This window comes from Nomascus leucogenys, chromosome 13 (assembly GCF_006542625.1).
Source record: "Nomascus leucogenys isolate Asia chromosome 13, Asia_NLE_v1, whole genome shotgun sequence".
Lineage (NCBI taxonomy): Eukaryota > Metazoa > Chordata > Mammalia > Primates > Hylobatidae > Nomascus > Nomascus leucogenys.
The window spans coordinates 87,080,789-87,099,511 of NC_044393.1; the positions used below are offsets into that span (position 1 = coordinate 87,080,789).

General features: G+C 40.8%; 1 protein-coding gene across 3 annotated transcripts in view; it reads left to right on the forward strand.

Moving 5' to 3' along the window:
• Positions 1–1,262: 1,262 nt before the first annotated feature.
• AKR1D1 (aldo-keto reductase family 1 member D1) overlaps positions 1,263–18,723 on the forward strand; it is a 40,911-nt gene continuing 23,450 nt past the window's right edge. The window contains exons 1-3 of one of the 3 annotated variants that reach the window (XM_004090238.2): positions 1,263–1,442; positions 13,760–13,927; positions 16,921–17,037. In XM_004090238.2, the coding sequence (XP_004090286.1) occupies positions 1,350–1,442; positions 13,760–13,927; positions 16,921–17,037 (378 nt within the window). In that variant the 5' untranslated portion in view covers positions 1,263–1,349. The remainder of the gene's footprint in view (positions 1,443–13,759; positions 13,928–16,920; positions 17,038–18,723) is intronic. The other 2 variants (XM_003261393.4, XM_003261391.4) reach the window with 2 other exon arrangements.

Genomic DNA, 18,723 nt, shown 5'->3' on the forward strand with positions numbered 1-18,723 from the left:
CATCCTATCCTTATGTAGACAGGGGAAAGTCTTTTCCAGAGCCCGTTGATCTCTAAGGGTCTTTACTTCAAAATCTTCATTATACCAGGGAGCCATATGTTGGGGTGGAATTTCCTGCCTCCTTCAACCCCCAGCTCCAAATTTAGAAATGTCTTCTAATTTTTTTAAGGAAATGTCTTTTTTTTCCTTTGGCCACTGTGATTGATTTCATGATGGATGCATGAACCAAGAAAGGCAATCAAGGCCAACAAGTTTCAATTTCAGGACTACTGTTTGAGTTATTGAAAAAGTAAAATCTCTTTTTTGTTGTTTGAGCTTGAAACCTTGTCACTCCAAGGACAGTCAGTAAATACTTTTCAATGTTAAGGGAACTGAGAGAGAGAGAGTTTCCTGAGAGAACAAGAAGGCAGAGAGATGAATAAGAAGTGAGAAATTGGTCCTGGCCATGTTATTGTTCCTCTAGTCCAGTGTAACTGGTGATAAGCTTGACTTGTGATAAAGATCCTAGATCCCTTTCCAGTTCTGCTACATCCATATCTCCTGGGAAGTCCTAGAAAATGTCTAGTCTCCCCTGAAGCTAGCCCTACTGCCAGAATTTGAGGAATATGAACCAATAAATTTCCATTATAGTTTAAGAGAATTTAAGATAGAACTGTGTATTAGTTCATTCTCACACTGCTAATAAAGACAACCGAGACTGAGTAATTAATAAAGAAAAAGAGATTTAATGGACTCACAGTTCCACATGGCTGGGGAGGCCTCACAATCATGGCAGAAGGTGAAAGAGGAGCAAAGGCATGTCTTACATGGCAGGAGGTAAGAGAGCATGTGCAGGGGAACTATCCTTCATAAAACCATCAGATCTTGTGAGACTTATTCACTATCACAAGAGCAGCATGGGAAAAAAAACACCCCCATGATTCAATTACCTCCCACTAAGTCCCTCCCATGATGTTGGGGATTATGGGAGCTACAATTCAAGATAAGATTTGGTTGGGGACACAGCCAAACTGTGTCAGTCTCTTATTTGCCAACAAAAGCATCCTAACTGATAGAGATCAGATAAATTTGTTTCTTTTTGTTTTTTCAATCTTTTGTTGCGAAGAAGTAAGCATAAGCTCTCAATAGGTTATGTTTTACAAGCCTCTGATGAAGTTCAAAGGACAACCATGCTTAGGATTTCCAGGACAACCTGGAAAAAAAACAGGTTGAGAAATAGGTGTGTTAATCTCCCTTCCCTCTGCTCCTCCCTCTGGCCTTCCTTTCTTTGATTGAATAGGCCCTAGGACACCTTTTTAAAAAGACTCCCTGTGGTGTTCAGAATCACTCCTACAATCAGATTCTCCACAATGGATCTCAGTGCTGCAAGTCACCGCATACCTCTAAGTGATGGAAACAGCATTCCCATCATCGGACTTGGTACCTACTCAGAACCTAAATCGGTAAGCTTATCTTTTCTATCTTTGCTTGCTTGTTTCTTTTAACATTTGCCTATAGCATAATCTGCAATTTATTTTAAGCAGATCTCATTGACTTACTGTTTGTAGTAATGGAAGCAACCTCAATTTGTAATAATGAAAGGACTACTATTTACTGAATAGGTATTGAGCCAAAGGTTAAACTAAATCAATTCATGATTAAAAATTAGTTTGGATTAGAGAAGGAGAGCTTTCTGCTGCCTTTACTGAAATTTAGCTAAATGTTGATTCCTAGAGTGAACTGAGCCACATGAAATTCATATGTTTATGACTTGTTTTTTTTATATTAATTTTTAGTTCAGTCTAAAAAACACATAGTGAATACTTGCCATGCACTAAGCACTAGGCGATAGAAGTGTCATATATGAGGAAAACAATGTCTCTGTTATCCAGGGATTAAAAATCAAATAGAGGGGGCAGATTCTTGACAACTAATTGTAGAATGACAAAGATAAGGATCAATACTATTCTAGAACTCTCTGTAAACAGTCTCTGAAAACATATGTATTGGTCCATTCTCATGCTGCTATTAAAGACATACCCTAGAGACTGGTTAATTTATAAAGGAAAGAGGTTTGACTCAGAGTTCACATGGCTGGGGATGCCTCAAGAAACTTACAATCATGGCAGAAGGGAAAGAAAACACGTCCTTCTTCATAAGATGGCAGCAAGGAGAAATGCTGAGCCAAAGGGGAAAAGCCCCTTATAAAACCATCAAATGTCATGAGAATTCACTCACTACCCTGAGAACAGCATGGAAGTAACCTCTCCCATGATTCAATTACCTCTCCCTGCGTCCCTCCCACAACATGTGGGGATAATGGGAACTACAATTCAAGATGAGATTTGGGAGGGGACACAGCCAAACCATATCAGCATAGAAATGGAAATAATTAAATTTGACCATGAAGATTGAAATGGGCTTCCTTTAAAACATAGTAAAGTTTCAGCTTATGAGAATATCTGTTCCCTGTTGCAGTTCAACATTTAATGCTGATTACGAGAACAAACAGTGACATGTGTAGAAATGCTACTGAAATTTGAGTGGTCATGTATGAATGAACTATTTGAAGCTGAGCATGAATGTACCAGACAGAGAAGCACAGCTAAAGCAGGACATTTTGGCAATAAGAAGTATAGAGACATTTTAGTTAGACAGAGAAGGATATATCATATATCCAGTGAATGCCAAGCCCATAGTGCCTGGCACAGGGAGTTAATGGTGATGGCAGCTGAATCTGAAAATGCAGATTAAGACAGGGATTACCAAGGACCTTGAACACCATGCTAAGGAGTTGGAACTTTGCTTGTTTGTTTGAGGCAGGGTCTTACTCTGTCACCCAGGCTGGAGTGCAATGATGCAATCTTGGCTCACTGCAACCTCTGCTCCCAGACTCAAGCAATCATCCTGACTCAACCTCCTGAGTAGCTGGGACCACAGGCAGGCGCCACCATGCCCAGCTAATTTTTGTATTTTTTGTAGAGAAGGGGTTTCATCATATTGCCCAGGCTGGTCTTGAACTCCTGGGTTCAAGCGATCCGCCCGCCTCAGCCTCCCAAAGTGCTGGAACTATAGGCATGAGCCACTATGCTCAGCCAGGAGTTGGAACTTCATTCTATAGTAATGAGACATCATCTAAAGTTTAGAAGCAAAGAAAGAGCATCACTGGATCTGTATTTTTGAAGGATAAAACTCAGGTTGTAGCATGGAGAATGGAAGGCGGATGAGGAGAAATAAACTACCCATGGCAAGAGTAGTTAAGACTTGGATCACAATCCCACATTCCACTTCAATTGCCCACCTCCCTTGTTTTTGGTAATGCAATTGAAAATTACTCTTGGAATAATTATATGAGTTTGATCCTTGGCCCCTTTCTCTTCTTTCTTTGCACAATGTTTCTTTATGATCTCATTCATAATCTTGGCTCCAACCACATATATGAAGAGATTCTCGAAGCTATATTCTCTATTGTTTGTTATATCTCCCCCATGTAAGTTCCTTACAGGAGATAACTATTGTTCAAAGATAAAAGAAATGATGAGCAAGTCTAATTATGGGGTACAAGCTATGGAGAAGGCATGGCCTAGAAAGTTAGATGGGGGAATATTCCTTCCTGAGTGGCTGTGGTTGAGACTGCTGTAGTTGCAGCAAGTTTTCAGAATCTGAATGACCCATGGGGCAAAGGAGAAGTGCAGTCCAAGCTCTTAGTGAGTACCCAGGAGAAGCCTAAAACACCCACTACATTTTGCTCCTGAGCAGAGGGAGGTGGGGGTGCAGGGCTCAGAACCCATTTCTCAGGAATGTGCCATCCTTTAAACATTCCTTTTATTTTATTTATTTTATTTTTATTAGAGGCAGGTTTTTGCCGTGTTGCCCAGGCTGGTCTCGAACTCCTGGGCTCAAGTGATCCACCTGCTCCAGCCTCCCAAAATGCTCAGATTACACGCATGAGCCATGACACCCGGCCCTAAACATTCCTTACTTTCTCTCCAATGCCCATTTAATTCCCCTTTTCTGATCACCCAGGGAACTTTCTCTCACCTGGGGAAAGCAAAGCCTTGCTCTTATACCAAGTAATTTTTTCAGATCTGGTTTTAAGCTGAGGACAGGGTGAAGGTCTCATAAGCTCTACCTAAGGGGACCAGGGGCCAGGCAGAAAACATAAATGAGTGGTTTCAGAGAGTTAAGTCTATTTCTCCATTTTGTCCTACTTCCCCATTCTGATACTAGACATGAGTGCAAGCAATGCCTTATTTTCCTCTTTATTTCTACAAGAAAAAAGAAAAAACACATGCAACTAACACTTGGGGGACTATTATTGAGGATATAATAGACATCACACTACAAGAGGGTGGCAGCTTGTCCTCCAGTACAGCCAATCATCATGAATAATAATCCAGTTGTTGGCCAGTCTTCTAACACTTTTTGGAGAATGCTGTAATTATTAATTTGTAAGCAACAGCAACTCATTCAGATTTTGGATGACATCTGGATGGCATGCTGTCTTGTCCAACTTGTGTCCAATCACAAATGTGCCAATTACATCTTACAATGGATTTCCACTGACCCACCCAAACTTATGTTGTAGTGGATTTTATATAAGCCAGCTCATAATGGGCAGCTCTGGCCACACAGTCACATCATGTCCCATGGTCAGAGATACTATCTCTACAGGACTCAGCAGCAATGTCAACAATGTAGATGGCGTGACTTGCTCCAGAACCCTACAGGCTTACCTTGTAATTCTCCAACTGGGGCTTGCCATAAACTCCATGCCACATGTAAACAATAGGGCCTGCTGGGTCATATGGCCCAAGTGGCAGGGATGCTTGTGGTAAAGTCTGGAGTTCTGCTGAGCCCCTCCCCATTCTGGGCCTACTGAAACCTGGTGTATTCATGTCACACAGTAAATGGGTAGGAATAGTACTGCAAGTATGGAATATGCTGGCTCTGGAGCCTCAGGGCGCCTTTTGGGTAGTGTGCTTTCTTCTTAATGCTTTTCCTAGTATACAGCCATACCTATGACTTTATCTTGAAAGAACTTCCATCAGCCTTCCAATAATCCATTTTTTTTTAATTCTTAATAGAGACAAGGTATCTCTATGTTGCCCAGGATGGTCTGAAACTCCTGGACTCAAGCAACTCTACCACCTTGGCCTTCAAAATTGCTGGGATTATAGGCATGAGCCACCATGCCCAGCCCAATAATCCATGCTGACTGCTTTGGTTTCTTTAAATTATGCAATGCACTTGTTGGCTGCCTATCTAACTTGCTTTTAGGGTAGGGTTGCCAGATTTAGCAAGTAAAAATATAAGATGTCCAGGTAAATTTGAACTTCAGATGAACAATGAATAATTTTTAAATATAAGTATGTTCCATCCCATTTAATATTTGGAATATGCATATACAAAAAGTAGTGCCCATTTGAATTTCAAATGTAACCGAGCATCCTGTATGTTGCCTGAAAACTCCAGGGATTTCATGTCTAATTAACCATCTCTGCAAAGCATCTCTGCGGGTCATGCTCTTTGGATACCACTCATTTTGATAACGGTGCTCACTTCACTTCTGAAGTTAGTACTACCATGTAGCGTCTATTATTTTAAAATTCCATCATTCCTAGTTTTTAAAATAAGGACAGGATCTCACTATGTTGCCCAGGCTGGTCTTGAACTCCTAGGCTCAAGCAATCCTCCTGTCTTGGTCTCCTGAAGTGCTGATGTTAGAGGTCTGAGCCACCACACCTGGCCCCTGATTTTTTAGTAAACCTAGTTTTTCAACATCTCCCACAGTCTACCTTGTCTACAGAGGACAGCTGTAATTGAGCTCACCAACTCTGGTGTTTTTGTTGCTAAAGCATTGCTGTCTCTTTGATAAAAGGAGTGTTCTCTGGGCCCTGCTGCAAAACATAGATCATCCGTGGGTTTCCGGCCTTACATAGTGTATCTACTATAGTGGGCTCCCTTCTCTGAGCTTCCTGAGCCCTCTTTTGACCATCTGCCATGGTATTTCTCGAATGTCTACTTCATGTATGTGGATCTCACTTTTTCCAAGATTTCAAGAGTTATGCTGGCAGTGTGTTAGCACTGTTTCCTGAGGTGTTAAGTCACGTATCAGAAGATGGTGTTTCCATATCAATAAACTCTCCTTTATCCAACTTGAAATTCCACCTTCCTCTTGATGCTTCACCCCAAGATCCACTCTTACACACGCTCTGCACCTCCATTGCATGGTGTCGCAGTGTGCAGCTCCCTCAGTGTATCAGTCTCTTTCTTCTTTTATCCAGCCAGGAGATCTCATAAGGGATAATATCCAAAATATAAAAGGAACTCCTACCTTTTTTTTTTGAGACAGACTTTCGCTCTTGTTGCCCAGGCTGGAGTGCAATGGCACGATCGATCTCCGCTCACCAAAACCTCTACCTCCCGGGTTCAAGCAATTCTCCTGCCTTAGCCTCCTGAGTAGCTGGGACTACAGGTGTGCACCACAACACCCAGCTAATTTTTGTATTTTTAGTAGAGATGGGGTTTCACCAAGATGGCCATGCCCAGCTAATTCTGTATTTTTAGTAGAGACGAGGTTTCTCCCTGTTGATCAGGCTGGTCTCGAACTGCCAACCTCAGGTAATTCACCTGCCTCAGCCTCCCAAAGTGCTGGGATTACAGGCATGAGCCAACAAGCCCAGCCAAGAACTCCTACCTTTTATATTGAGAAGCATATATTCTAACGTGACTCCACGGCTGTGAAATTAGTCTCCCTACCAAGTGATATTCACTGGAAGCCCCCTCTTGGAACAACTAATTATTGGTCTGGTGACTAGGAGGCAATATGCAGGTAGATCCTGCCTGGAGCACGTGTTCCAAGGCAGCAGCTTCTGCGTTGTTTTCAAAGGACACAGGGAATGCTGGACATTAACAAGGAGGAGCAGTGCTGGATCATTTCTGCTGATTTACCTTCTTCCTTCTACTTAATTCCTTCTTGCTATGTCCGATATGCTACTGATGCGTCCATTTAATTTCAGATGTCTTATCAGATTTTTGTTTGTTTGTTTTGTTTACAGAATTGCTGTGTTTGGTTCTTTCCTAAATCTTCTAGGGCATTTTTCATAGTTTCCTGTCCTCTATAGAGATTTTCAAGTTTATTTCTTTGTTTTTAAATTTAATTTAATTTTCTTTTTTTTTAATAAAGATGGGGGTCTTCTTCTGTCACCCAGGCTGGACTGCAGTGGTGCAATAGTAGCTCACTGAAGATCTCAACTCCTGGGCTCAAGCAATCCTCCTGCCTCTGCCTCTCAAGTAGCCAGGACTACAGACAGGTGTACATCACCATGCCTGGATAAATTTTTAATTTTTGTTTTTATTTTATTTTATTATTTTATTGTAAGACAGGGTCTTACTATGTTGCCCAGGCCAGTCTCAAACCCCTAGCATCAAGCAATTCTGCATCAGCCTTCCAAAGTGCTGAGATTATAGGCATGAGCCACCATGACCAGCCTCCAGCTTATTTCTTTAATCAAAACAATCATAGTTATTTTAAATTTTGACTAATAATTCCAATTTTTTATTGTGGTATTACTCTGTGACTGAATTATTTCACTTAGTATAATGTCCTCCAGGTTCATCCATATTGTTGTGTACTGCAGAATTTCCTTCTTTTTTGAGGCTGAATAATATTACATTGTTTATGTACCACATTTTCTTTACCTGCTCATCTGTCAGTGAATATTCAGGTTGTTTCCATATGTTAGCTATTGTGAATAATGCTACAGTGAACATGGAAGTGCAAATATTTCCTCAAGATACTGATTTTATTTCCTTTGGATATATACCCTGAAGTAGGATTGCTGGATCATATGGTAGTTCTATTTTTAATTGTTTTTCTTGACCAACATGTTCTAATATATCTTTAATTTTTTTAGGAACCTCCATACTGTTTTCCACAGTAGTTGCACCATTTTACATTTTCACCAGCAGTGTACAAGAGTTCTAATTTCTCTACATTCTCACCAATAATTGTTACCTTTAAGTTTTTTGATAATAGTCATCCTAATGGGTGTGAGGTGTTATTTCATTGTAGTTTTGATCTGCATTTCCCAGATGGATAGCGATACTGATATTTATATACCTATTAGCCATTTGTATGTCTTCTTTGGAGAAATGTCTACTCAAGTCCTTTGCCACTTTTTAATCAGGTTAGGTTTTTCTTTGGGGTTTTTTGTTTTGTTTTGTTTTTTGTTTCTGTTTCTTTGCTATTGAGTTGTAGAAGTTCTTTTTAATTATATCTTGGATATTAACCCCTTGTGAGATATACGGTTTGCAAATATTTTCTCCTATTCCATAGGTTGCCTTTCAACTCTGTTGAGTGTTTCCTTTTCTGTGCAGAGGCTTTTTACCTTGATGTAGTACCAACAACCTATTTTTGCTTTTGTTTCTTGTGCTTTTGGTGTCATATCCAAGAAATCATCACCTACCCCAATGTCGTGATGCTTTTTCCCTTATGTTTTCTTCTAGGAGCTTTACAGTTTCTGGTCTTAAAAATCTTTGATCCATTTTGAGTTGACTTTTTGTGTATGGTGTAAGATACAGGTCCAATTTCACTCTGATGATAGTTCCAATATTAGGATCTATGGTTCTGTTAAGGCTCTCGGTTGTTTCTGTCAGTCTTCCTTTATGGAACTTTGTTTTCTGGGGTACCTGAATTCTTCAACTGTGTGCAGGCTAATACTACTTTTAAAAAAGTATTTGTGAGCGAGCATCAAGGGTGAAAAACAAGTATTTTCTTTCAGACAGCATTTGTGTGTGTTTGCTCCAGGTTCCCTGGAGGCACTGCTACCCAGTGACCACATTAAACTGGTCAGCAGACTCCGGCTACAGAGGTTATGAATTCTCCCAGGGACTGGAGGTGGCCACAGCCTTTTAGGGAGTGTTTTTACTTTCCTTTTTCATCTCCTACACCTCTCATTTCTGCATTCAGACTTTCCCATAAAATTTAGTTTGAATTAATAAATGCTTACTGTCTTTTCAGCACTTTTATGGCAATCTTTTTAAAAGTTTTAATCTAGCTTTGTTTTTTTTTTTTTTTTTTTTGAGACTGGGTCTTGCTCCATCACCCAGGCTGAGGCTCAGTGGCATGATCACAGCTCCCTGCAAATTCTGCCTCCCAGGGTCAAGCGAGTCACAAGACCCAGCTAATTTCTGTATTTTTTATAGAGATGGTGTTTTTCCATGTTGCCCGGGCTGTTTTCAAACTCCTGGGCTCAAGCGATCCTCCCACCTCAGCCTCCCAAAGCGCTGGGATTACAGACGTGTGCCACCATGCCAGCATAATCCAGCATTTTTAATTTTCTCAAGTAGAAGGAGATGCTGTCAGCCACTTTAGGAAACCAGATTTTTTGTTTTACTGTTCAGTGAGATTGTCCTTAATTGTGGAATCAAATTTTTATATTTTAGATTCTCCTATCATATCATTTATGTGGTATCCTATTTGATCTTTCTGATTTTTTTCAAAACTGGTTTTCCTAAAAAATGTGTCAGAATTTATGTAGAATTTCTTTGTGCCACATTTAAGAATTACGAAGTGTGGGCCGGGTGCAGTGGCTCATGCCTGTAATCCCAGCACTTTGGGAGGCTGAGGCAGGCAGATCACAAGGTCAAGAGATTGAGACCATCCTGCCCAACATGGTGAAACCCCCGTCTCTACTGAAAATACAAAAATTAGCTGGGCATGGTGGCACACACCTGTAGTCCCAGCTGCTTGGGAGGCTGAGGCAGGAAAATCGCTTGAACCCGGGGGGCAGAGGTTGCAGCGAGCCAAGATCACACCACTGCACTGCAGCCTGGCGACAAAGTGAGACTTTGTCTCAAAAAAAAAAAAAAAAAAAAAAAAAAAGAATTTCAAAGTGTGGTCCTCATGTCCACAGTCCCAACTAGTTCCTCCATATTGATGAGAATTAAGTACAAAACAGTAAGACATCTCACTGCTGCTTCTGCCTTCTGAGGGACAATATTTTTCAGCAAGTATATAAATATAAACATATAAATAAATAAGTAAATAGTAAAATATCCAGTAAGTAAATACCCAGCTTTTAGAAGACAATCCCTGGTGATAGCTGAATAATTGAAGATTTTCACTACTATAACTTGCTTCTGTGCCATAATCCTTGTTAAATGAGTCATCATCCAAATATGCAGCAGTGGACTACACTCGTACCTTAGCCCTTGCCTTTACCACTTTCTTTTTCTTTTCTTTTCTTTTTTTTTTTTTTTTTTTTTTTTGAGACAGAGTCTCACTCTGTCAGTCACCCAGGCTGGAGTGCAGTGGCATGATTTCAGCTCACTGTAACCTCTGCCTCCCAGGTTCAAGAGATTCCCCTGCCTCAGCCTCCCAAGTAGCTGGGATTACAGGTGTCTGCCACCAGGCCTGGCTACATTTTGTATTTTTTAGTAGAAACGGGGTTTCACCATGTTGGCCAGGCTGGTCTTGAACTCCTGACCTCAGGTGATCTGCCCGCCTGGGCCTCTCAAAGTGCTGGGATTATAGGCGTGAGCCACCATCCCTGGCCGTACTTTCTTTATCCTAAATGCTCTCCTCTGTACTTCATTTTTTGGGTTAATCTTTGAAAATACAAGCACCTACTTCAATATGCATTTGTCTGGGGCTCCCTTCGTTATGTACTTTAGCTCTTCATTTAAATGATCAGTTCCAGCCCATAAAATTTCAGTGATGTTTCTGAGATTCTATTTACCATCTAGTATTAAGCTTCATATATTAATAATATGTAGAGGGAGGTCAAGGCAGGAGGACCACTTGAGCCCAAGAGTTTGAGACCAGCAAGGGCAACATGGCAAAACCCCATCTCTACAAAAATGTTTGCCAGGCATGGTGGCACACGCCTGTAGTCCCACTTACTCAGGAGGCTGAGGTGGAAGAATCGCTTGAACCTAGGAGGCCAAGGCTACAGTGAGCCATAATCGTGCCATTGCACTCCAGCCTGGGTGACGGAGACCCTGTCTCTAATAATAATAATAATAATAATAATAATAATAATGATAATGATAATAATGTAGATACTTGAGAATGAAAGTAGATGTTTATTTTCTTCCCTGTAAATTTCTGGACACCACGCCTCACCTCCCCTTCCCATTGTACTTTGGTTGTCACACTTGTCATTCATAACATCTCATTTTACAGGCTTTTTCTGGCCTTTTGATTCAATTACTGTCCAAGTCCTATTAATCATGTTGTTAATTAATTAACCAAACAAATATTTCTAATGTTGCTGAAATGTGTGTCTCCTTTTCCCAGCTATTTGCTATTTGTGACTATGAATCTTATAATATCATCTATGTAGCCAGTTTGTTCATTTTTTGTATCCTCTTATCTTCTCTATAGTGATGACTTTCAACTGTAGCAGGGGGAAAAAAATACAATATATGTCCCCAAGGCTTTCTATTTCCTGCCCAGGACTATAAAATCACTAGAAATACATTTCAGATTTATTCTCTCGCTCAGCCTACAACAAATCAATAGGTGTGGACCAGAGTTCACATGTCTGATGTGATTTGTCCAGCATTTGGTTAGAACACTAAAGAAAGCAAAAGTAGTTAACCAACATTTGTTGAGCAAGATCAGAACCATCACCCTTCGATATGAAGTCAGCACAAATCAGAAAATAGAATTAACCCTCTCACACACACACTCTCTAAAAGATGCTTTGAAAATTATATTTGATGAGACTAGATGTTTGTCTTCAGGGAAATCTCATTGCTGTTTCTCATTAAGAAAAAATGTAACTAAAATGAAATACATTCGTATATTTAAATGCCATCATAATTGAGGCATAGAGATTTATGTGGAATCTGAAAAATGGTGTCTTACTCTATTTTGTGCTGCTGTAACAGAATGCCTGAGACTGGGTAACTGATAAAGAACAGAAGTTTATTCTCTTACAGTTCTGGAGGCTGGAAAGTCCAAGATCAAGATGCCAGCAGGTTAGGGCCCAGTCTCTCACTTCCAAGGGTGTACCTTGAATGCTGCATTCTCTGGAGAAGAGAAACACTATTACTCACATGACAGAAGAGGGAGAACCCACTCTCACAGCCCTTTTTATGGTGGCATTAATCCTAAACACCTCCCATTAGGCCCTACCTCCCAACACTGTTTGTTACATTGGAGATTAAGTTTCAACACGAGTTTTGGAGGGGACAAAAATAATCAAACCATAGCAAATGAAAAATCAGGTTCAGGGGAAAGGATATGCTCATTCTTCTGTTTAATGTGAGTTAATAAAATGAACAAAGATGTAGCTACCAAATTTTATTAAAATATATCCTAAAACATAAAATTGTTCCTCAACAATATTTTTTCCTCAGTTTTATTGAGATATAACTGACATATAATAAACTGCCCAGGCCGGGCACGGTGGCTCATTCCTGTAATCCCAGCACTTTGGGAGGCCGAGAAGGGCGGATCACAAGGTCAGGAGATGGAGACCATCCTGGCTAACACGGTGAAACCCCGTCTCTACTAAAAATACAAAAAAAATTAGCCAGGCGAGGTGGTGGGCGCCTGTAGTCCCAGCTACTCGGGAGACTGAGGCAGGAGAATGGCGTGAACCCCGGGGGGTGGAGCCTGCAGTGAGCCGAGATCGCGCCACTGCACTCCAGCCTGGGCGACAGCGAGACTCCGTCTCAAAACAATAAATAAATAAATAAATAAATAAATAAATAAATAAATAAACTGCCCATATTTAAAGTATACAATTTGAAGAGTTTGACATATATACATCTGTAAGGCCATCACTACAACCAAAATAATGAACATATCTATCAACTCTATAAGCTTCCTCATACCACTTTGTAATCCCTCCTTCCACCCATACTTCCTTCCACTCCCGACCCCAGGCAATCCCTCATCTATGTCTGTCACCACAGACTATGATTCCATTTATATAAAATGCTAGAAGAGAAAAACAGTATTTATTCTTTTTGGTCTGTCTTCTTTCACTCAGTATAATTATTTTGAGATTCATCCATACTATGTGTTGTCATCAATGCTACATTTCTTTTTCTTTCTTTTTTTTTTTTGAGACAGGGTCTGTCTCTGTTGCCCAGGCTGGAGTGCAGTGGCATGATCATGGCTCAGTGCAGCCTTGAACTCCCAGGCTCAAGCAATCCCCCTACCTTACCCTCCTGAGTAACTGGGACCACAGGTGCATGCCACCACACCCAGCTAATTACTTTACTTTTTGTACAGATGGGGTCTCCCTATGTTGCCCAGGCTGGTCTCAAACTCCTGGCCTGAAGCAATCCTCCTGCCTCAGCCTCCCGAAGTCCTGGGATTACAGGTGTGAGCCACTGCACCAGGCCCACCTCATTCCTTTTTATTACTGAGGAGTATTCCATTCTGTGGATACATCTCAATTTGCTTACCCAACCTTTTGATTTATAATTTAGCCTTCTTCAATCAGCTTGTGCCCTACTATAAAAAGGCTTCCATGAATTCCCTTGTCACAGGAAATATTGATCAAATCACATTTTTGATGCCACAAAGCTGAGGGCAGACCTGGGACAGATGTTGTCTCCCACTGAGGGAGGGGAGAGGCCCCTGGGAGGTCAGTTTCTTCTGCTGCTGAACACCATTTTCCAATCACAATAGCGAGGAATCGGGAATGTGTCATTTTAGCTGTAAAGGAATGTACACGCAAAATGTCCTGATTAATGATGATTAAAGGAAAGACCATTTCTCTTTTCCCCAAACCCAACCTCTTTGTCACTTCAGACCCCTAAGGGAGCCTGTGCAACATCAGTGAAGGTTGCTATTGACACAGGGTACCGACATATTGATGGGGCCTACATCTACCAAAACGAACACGAAGTTGGGGAGGCCATCAGGGAGAAGATAGCAGAAGGAAAGGTGCGGAGGGAAGATATCTTCTACTGTGGAAAGGTGAGATCTTGCCTTCAGCCTCCATTGGGGGCAGTGAGAAGGTTTCAGGTGTTCATTTTATTATTCATCTTCCGTGTGTGTGTGTGTGTGTAATTGCACTCAGGAGTATGCAGTACTTAATAACAGTTTGGGTTTGTTTGTTTAAAAGATAAGTGTTCAAATGAGACCAAAATCATGCAAAATAGGATTTTCAACATTCTTGTATCATATTAATGAATTAGTTATTAGTTTGGGAGAAGTAAGCAGAGTAGAATTTGGGGGAGAGAAAGAAGGTTTTAAAAAAGTATTTGGCTCGGTGTGGTGTCTCACGCCTCTAATCCGCACTTTGGGAGGCTGAGGCAGGTGTTTTGCTTGAGCTTAGGTGTTCAAGACCAACCTGGGTAACATGGAAAAACCTTGTCTCTACAAAAAAAAAATACAAAAATTAGCCAGGCATGGTAGCTTGCACCTGTAGTCCCAGCTACTTGGGAGGCTGAGGCAGGAGGATGGCTTGAGCCAAGGAGGTTGAAGCTGCAATGAGTCATGTTCACATCACTGCACTCCAACCTGAGTGACAGAGCGAGACCCTCTCTCAAAAAAAAAAAAAAAGCATTTGAGCAAATGTAATTAACTCAAATGGTATTCAGATTTTGTTTAATAAAAGCAAACAAACGTAAATTAAAAAAAAAAAAAAACAAGCTCATAAGGTCACCAGTCCAAAAGCCAGCTATGTGAGCTTCCTGGGCAGGCACATTATGCAAGCCTTTAGCTTAATGACTCATATTATAGGAGTCATTTCTTACTATGATAGGGGCTAAAGTTAGCATACAAGGAAAAGGTGGTCAAAACATGCTTTAAATTGTCCTTTAACTTTAATCCTTTAAATTGTCCAAAAAGTACAGTTGTGAATAGAAAGCAATATTCATACATATACAATGTCAATATGGGCTGTATGTAATAAAGCATACTTGGGCAAAATATTGATGTTTACTTAAGTAAGCAGAAACAGTGTGTGCAGCTGAGTTCATGTAATGTGCCATTGCTATTGCCTCATCAGGACTGTCTTCACTGCAGCTCAGCAGCACCTGAGAGGCAATGTGGGGGTGATTAAGTGCCTAGACTGGGGCAAGGTTGCCCAGGTCAGAGGCCCAGATCTGTCACTATTGGCTGAGCTGCCTACCATTTCTGGACCTCAGTTTTTTTTCTCTGTAAAATGGGGATAATAATGTCAACTATTTCATAAAGTTGTTATGAGTTCACATTTACAAAGCACTCACACCGAACCTGGCACAAAGCTAATACTATGTATGTTTGTTGAATAAAAGTAAATTAAAATATCATCAGCCTATGCCCAGGAATGAAAAAGAAAATAAAATAAATATCGAACAGAATTTCCACTTAGATGGGATTGCAATAGTAACACCAAAGGGACCCAAAGTAGCAATCAAAACACACGTTAACACATTTTTCCACTACTCTCTTCATGTTTAATTTTCTCTGTGTTTTTAAGGCAAGAAAAAAATCATTGTCCAACAGAGGAAAAAATCAGATTTTACCAATTTTGCTTGCCCTTTCTTGTAACCAAAAAAAGTATGATTCAGGCCGGGTGCAGTGGCTCAAGCCTGTAATCCCAGCACTTTGGCAGGCAGAGGAGGAAGGATCACTTGAGGTCAGAAGTTCAAGATCAGACTGGCCAACATGGTGAAATCCCGTCTCTACTAAAAATACAAAAATTAGCCAGGCGTGGTAGCAGGTGCCTGTAATCCCAGCTACTTGGGAGGCTGAGGCAGGAGAAATGCTTGAACCCGGGAGGCAGAGGTTGCAGTAAGCCAAGATCAAGCCACTGCGCTCCAGCCTCAGCAACACATCAAGACCCCGTCTCAAAAAAAAAAAGAAAGAAAAAAGGAAAGTATGATTATAAACTTACATCCCCCCAAAAAATCTGTGAGCAAAACTGATATTCCAAAAGATGTACTAATTTGTCCTGTGGATATAGCAACCTTGGCACTGTATGTCTCAGACATCTAAGGGTACATATGCTCCAGTAGGATCAACCAAACCTTGATCCTTCATTATGTAATGCCTTAGTGAAAGAGTAATTTAATTGCTCTGGGGTCTAAGTAGGGCCAAACAAGAACAAAACATCAGTGAAAGCAAATCTAAATCTATGCACTAATTTAAAATTTCACCAGGCTTTCACACCACCTGTCACAATGTGAAGGACCCAGTGAAGCCACACACATAACCATATTCCTTGCTCATTTTATCAGAGTGGCATGACAATAAAGTATCAGGCTAGGTCAGGACATCTAGAACATTATGTAACCCTAGTTATACAATGAGGAAAAATGCAAGAACTAAGCATCAGGAAATTCGCTCAGAAATGGGGAAGACTGCCATCAAATTAGATACTCTGTGGTCAAGGAGGATCTGTAAGTCTCTTGTGGTAGATTTGCATAAAATGATGTCTGGAGATGTGAGGGTGATCTGGCTGCAACATATGTCACCCCATTGGTCACCAGGGCTAATTCAGCTGATCTGGCTGTCTAGGCAATTGTACCTCTTGAAGCTGCACTTTCAGTGGAAGAGAACGGCTTTCCCTGATGAAGGAGGAGGGTTTTTAGGTCAAGGGTATATGAGTAGCTGCACTCCCCTACTAGAACCTCCAAACAAGCTCTCAAGCTAGGCTCTGAGTGTCAAGAGTTTTATCAGCTCATCCTATACTCAGATGACACTGCATCATAAACATATTTTTGTGAAATGAAATGTGTGAATAACATGTGTACAAGGGGCCAGGCACGGTAGCTGATGCTTATAATCCCAGCACTTTGGGAGGCTGAAGTGGGCAGATCGTTTGAGCCCAGGAGTTAAAGACCAGCCTGGGCAACATAGTGAGACCCCCATCTCAAAAAAAAAAAAAAAAGTGTGTATGAGTGCTTTACAAAGAAAAGGGGGCTGCATTATCGTAAATAGTGTGTGGACGTTAATTAATTATCCCCCTTTGATTCTTTCAGCTGTGGGCTACAAATCATGTCCCAGATATGGTCCGCCCAACCCTGGAGAGGACACTCAGGGTCCTCCAGCTAGATTACGTGGATCTTTACATCATTGAAGTACCCATGGCCTTTAAGGTGAGTTCAGATGCCTAAAGGTCAGGTCTCTGCACCCTGGCAACCATGAGCCAATAGCTATGTGCATGAAGCTAGCTTATTACTTAGCACCACAGAATATTGTGGTGTTTTGTTACCGAAGATCAGAGAGTACTGACCTAGTCTGACAAATACCCAAGAAGATTATGTTAGCAGACTCAGGCTTGGTTTCCAAGTTTCTTGATTTTTTAATTCAATGCAATTTCTATTATACCATGTTTTTACAACTATAGTTTAAGCTCTCTGCATCAAACCAACACGTAGTCCCCTACCTGTAGCCCAGCATTGAGACGCACACCCTTCTTCCTACTCACACAGTCACAATCTCCGCCCTCATCCTCACTTTGTTAATGTTGACTCTTGTCAGATTTCTAACCTAAGTCTTAAAAATTTGGAAAGACCCAGTGTACAATTATGTGTTGCTTAGCAACGGGGTACATTCTGAGAAATGTGTCATGAGGCGACTTTGTTGTTCTGCAAACATCACATAGAGTGTACTTACACAAACCGAGGTGGTAAGGTTTTACTTACCATGGCAGACGGCATTACTTTTGTAATAACATGAATAAAACACAAACACGTTGTGCCTAGATGGTATAGCCTATTACAGACTTAGGCTAGATAGCCCAGCTGATTGCTCCTAGGCTATAAACCTGCACAGCATGTTACTATTCTGAATACTGTAGACAATGGTAACACAATGGTAAATATTTGTGTATATAAACATAACATAGAAAAGGTACAGTAAAAGTATGGCATAAAAGATAAGATACACCTATACCTGGCACTCACCATGAATGGAGCTTGCAGGATAAAAATTGGGTGAGTCAGGGGGTGAGTAGTGAGCGAATGTGAAGGCCTACTGAACATGACTGGAGACTTTATAAACACTGCACACTTAGGGTACACTATGAATCAAATAATATTTTTTCTTCAATAATAACATTAGCTTATTGTAACTGTTTTTAACCTTATAAATGTTTTAATTTTTAAACTTTTTGATTCTTTGTAATAATACTTAGTAATAACACTAGTACTAACTACTTTTTTTTTTTTTTGAGACAGAGTCTCGCTCTGTTGCCAGGCTGGAGTGCAGTGGTGTGATCTCGGCTCACTGCAACCTCCACCTCCCGGGTTCAAGCAATTCTCCTGCCTCAGCCTCCCGAGTAGCTGGGACTACAGGCACGTGCCACCACGCCCAGCCAAGTTTTGTATTTTTAGTAGAGACAGGGTTTCACCATGTTGGCCAGGATGGTCTCCATCTCCTGACCTCGTGATCCACCCACCTCAGCCTCCCAAAGTATTGGGATTAATTACTTTTTTAATAACATGAATAAAACACAAACATGTTGTACAGCTGTATAAAAATATTCTTTCTTTGTATTCTTATTGTATAAGCTCTTGTCTATTAAATTTTTTTTAACTTTTTTGTTAAAAACTAAGACAGAAGCACACACATTAGTCTAGGCCTACACAGGGTCAGCATCATCAATATCAGTGTCTTCCACGTCCACATCTTGTCCCACTGGAGGTTCTTCCGGAGCAATAACGCGCATGGAGCTGCCATCTCCTGTGACAACAGTGTCTTCTTCTGGAACCCCTCCTGAAAGACCTGCCTGGGGCTTTTTTACAGTTAACATTTTTTAAAAGTAGAAGGAGGACATTTTA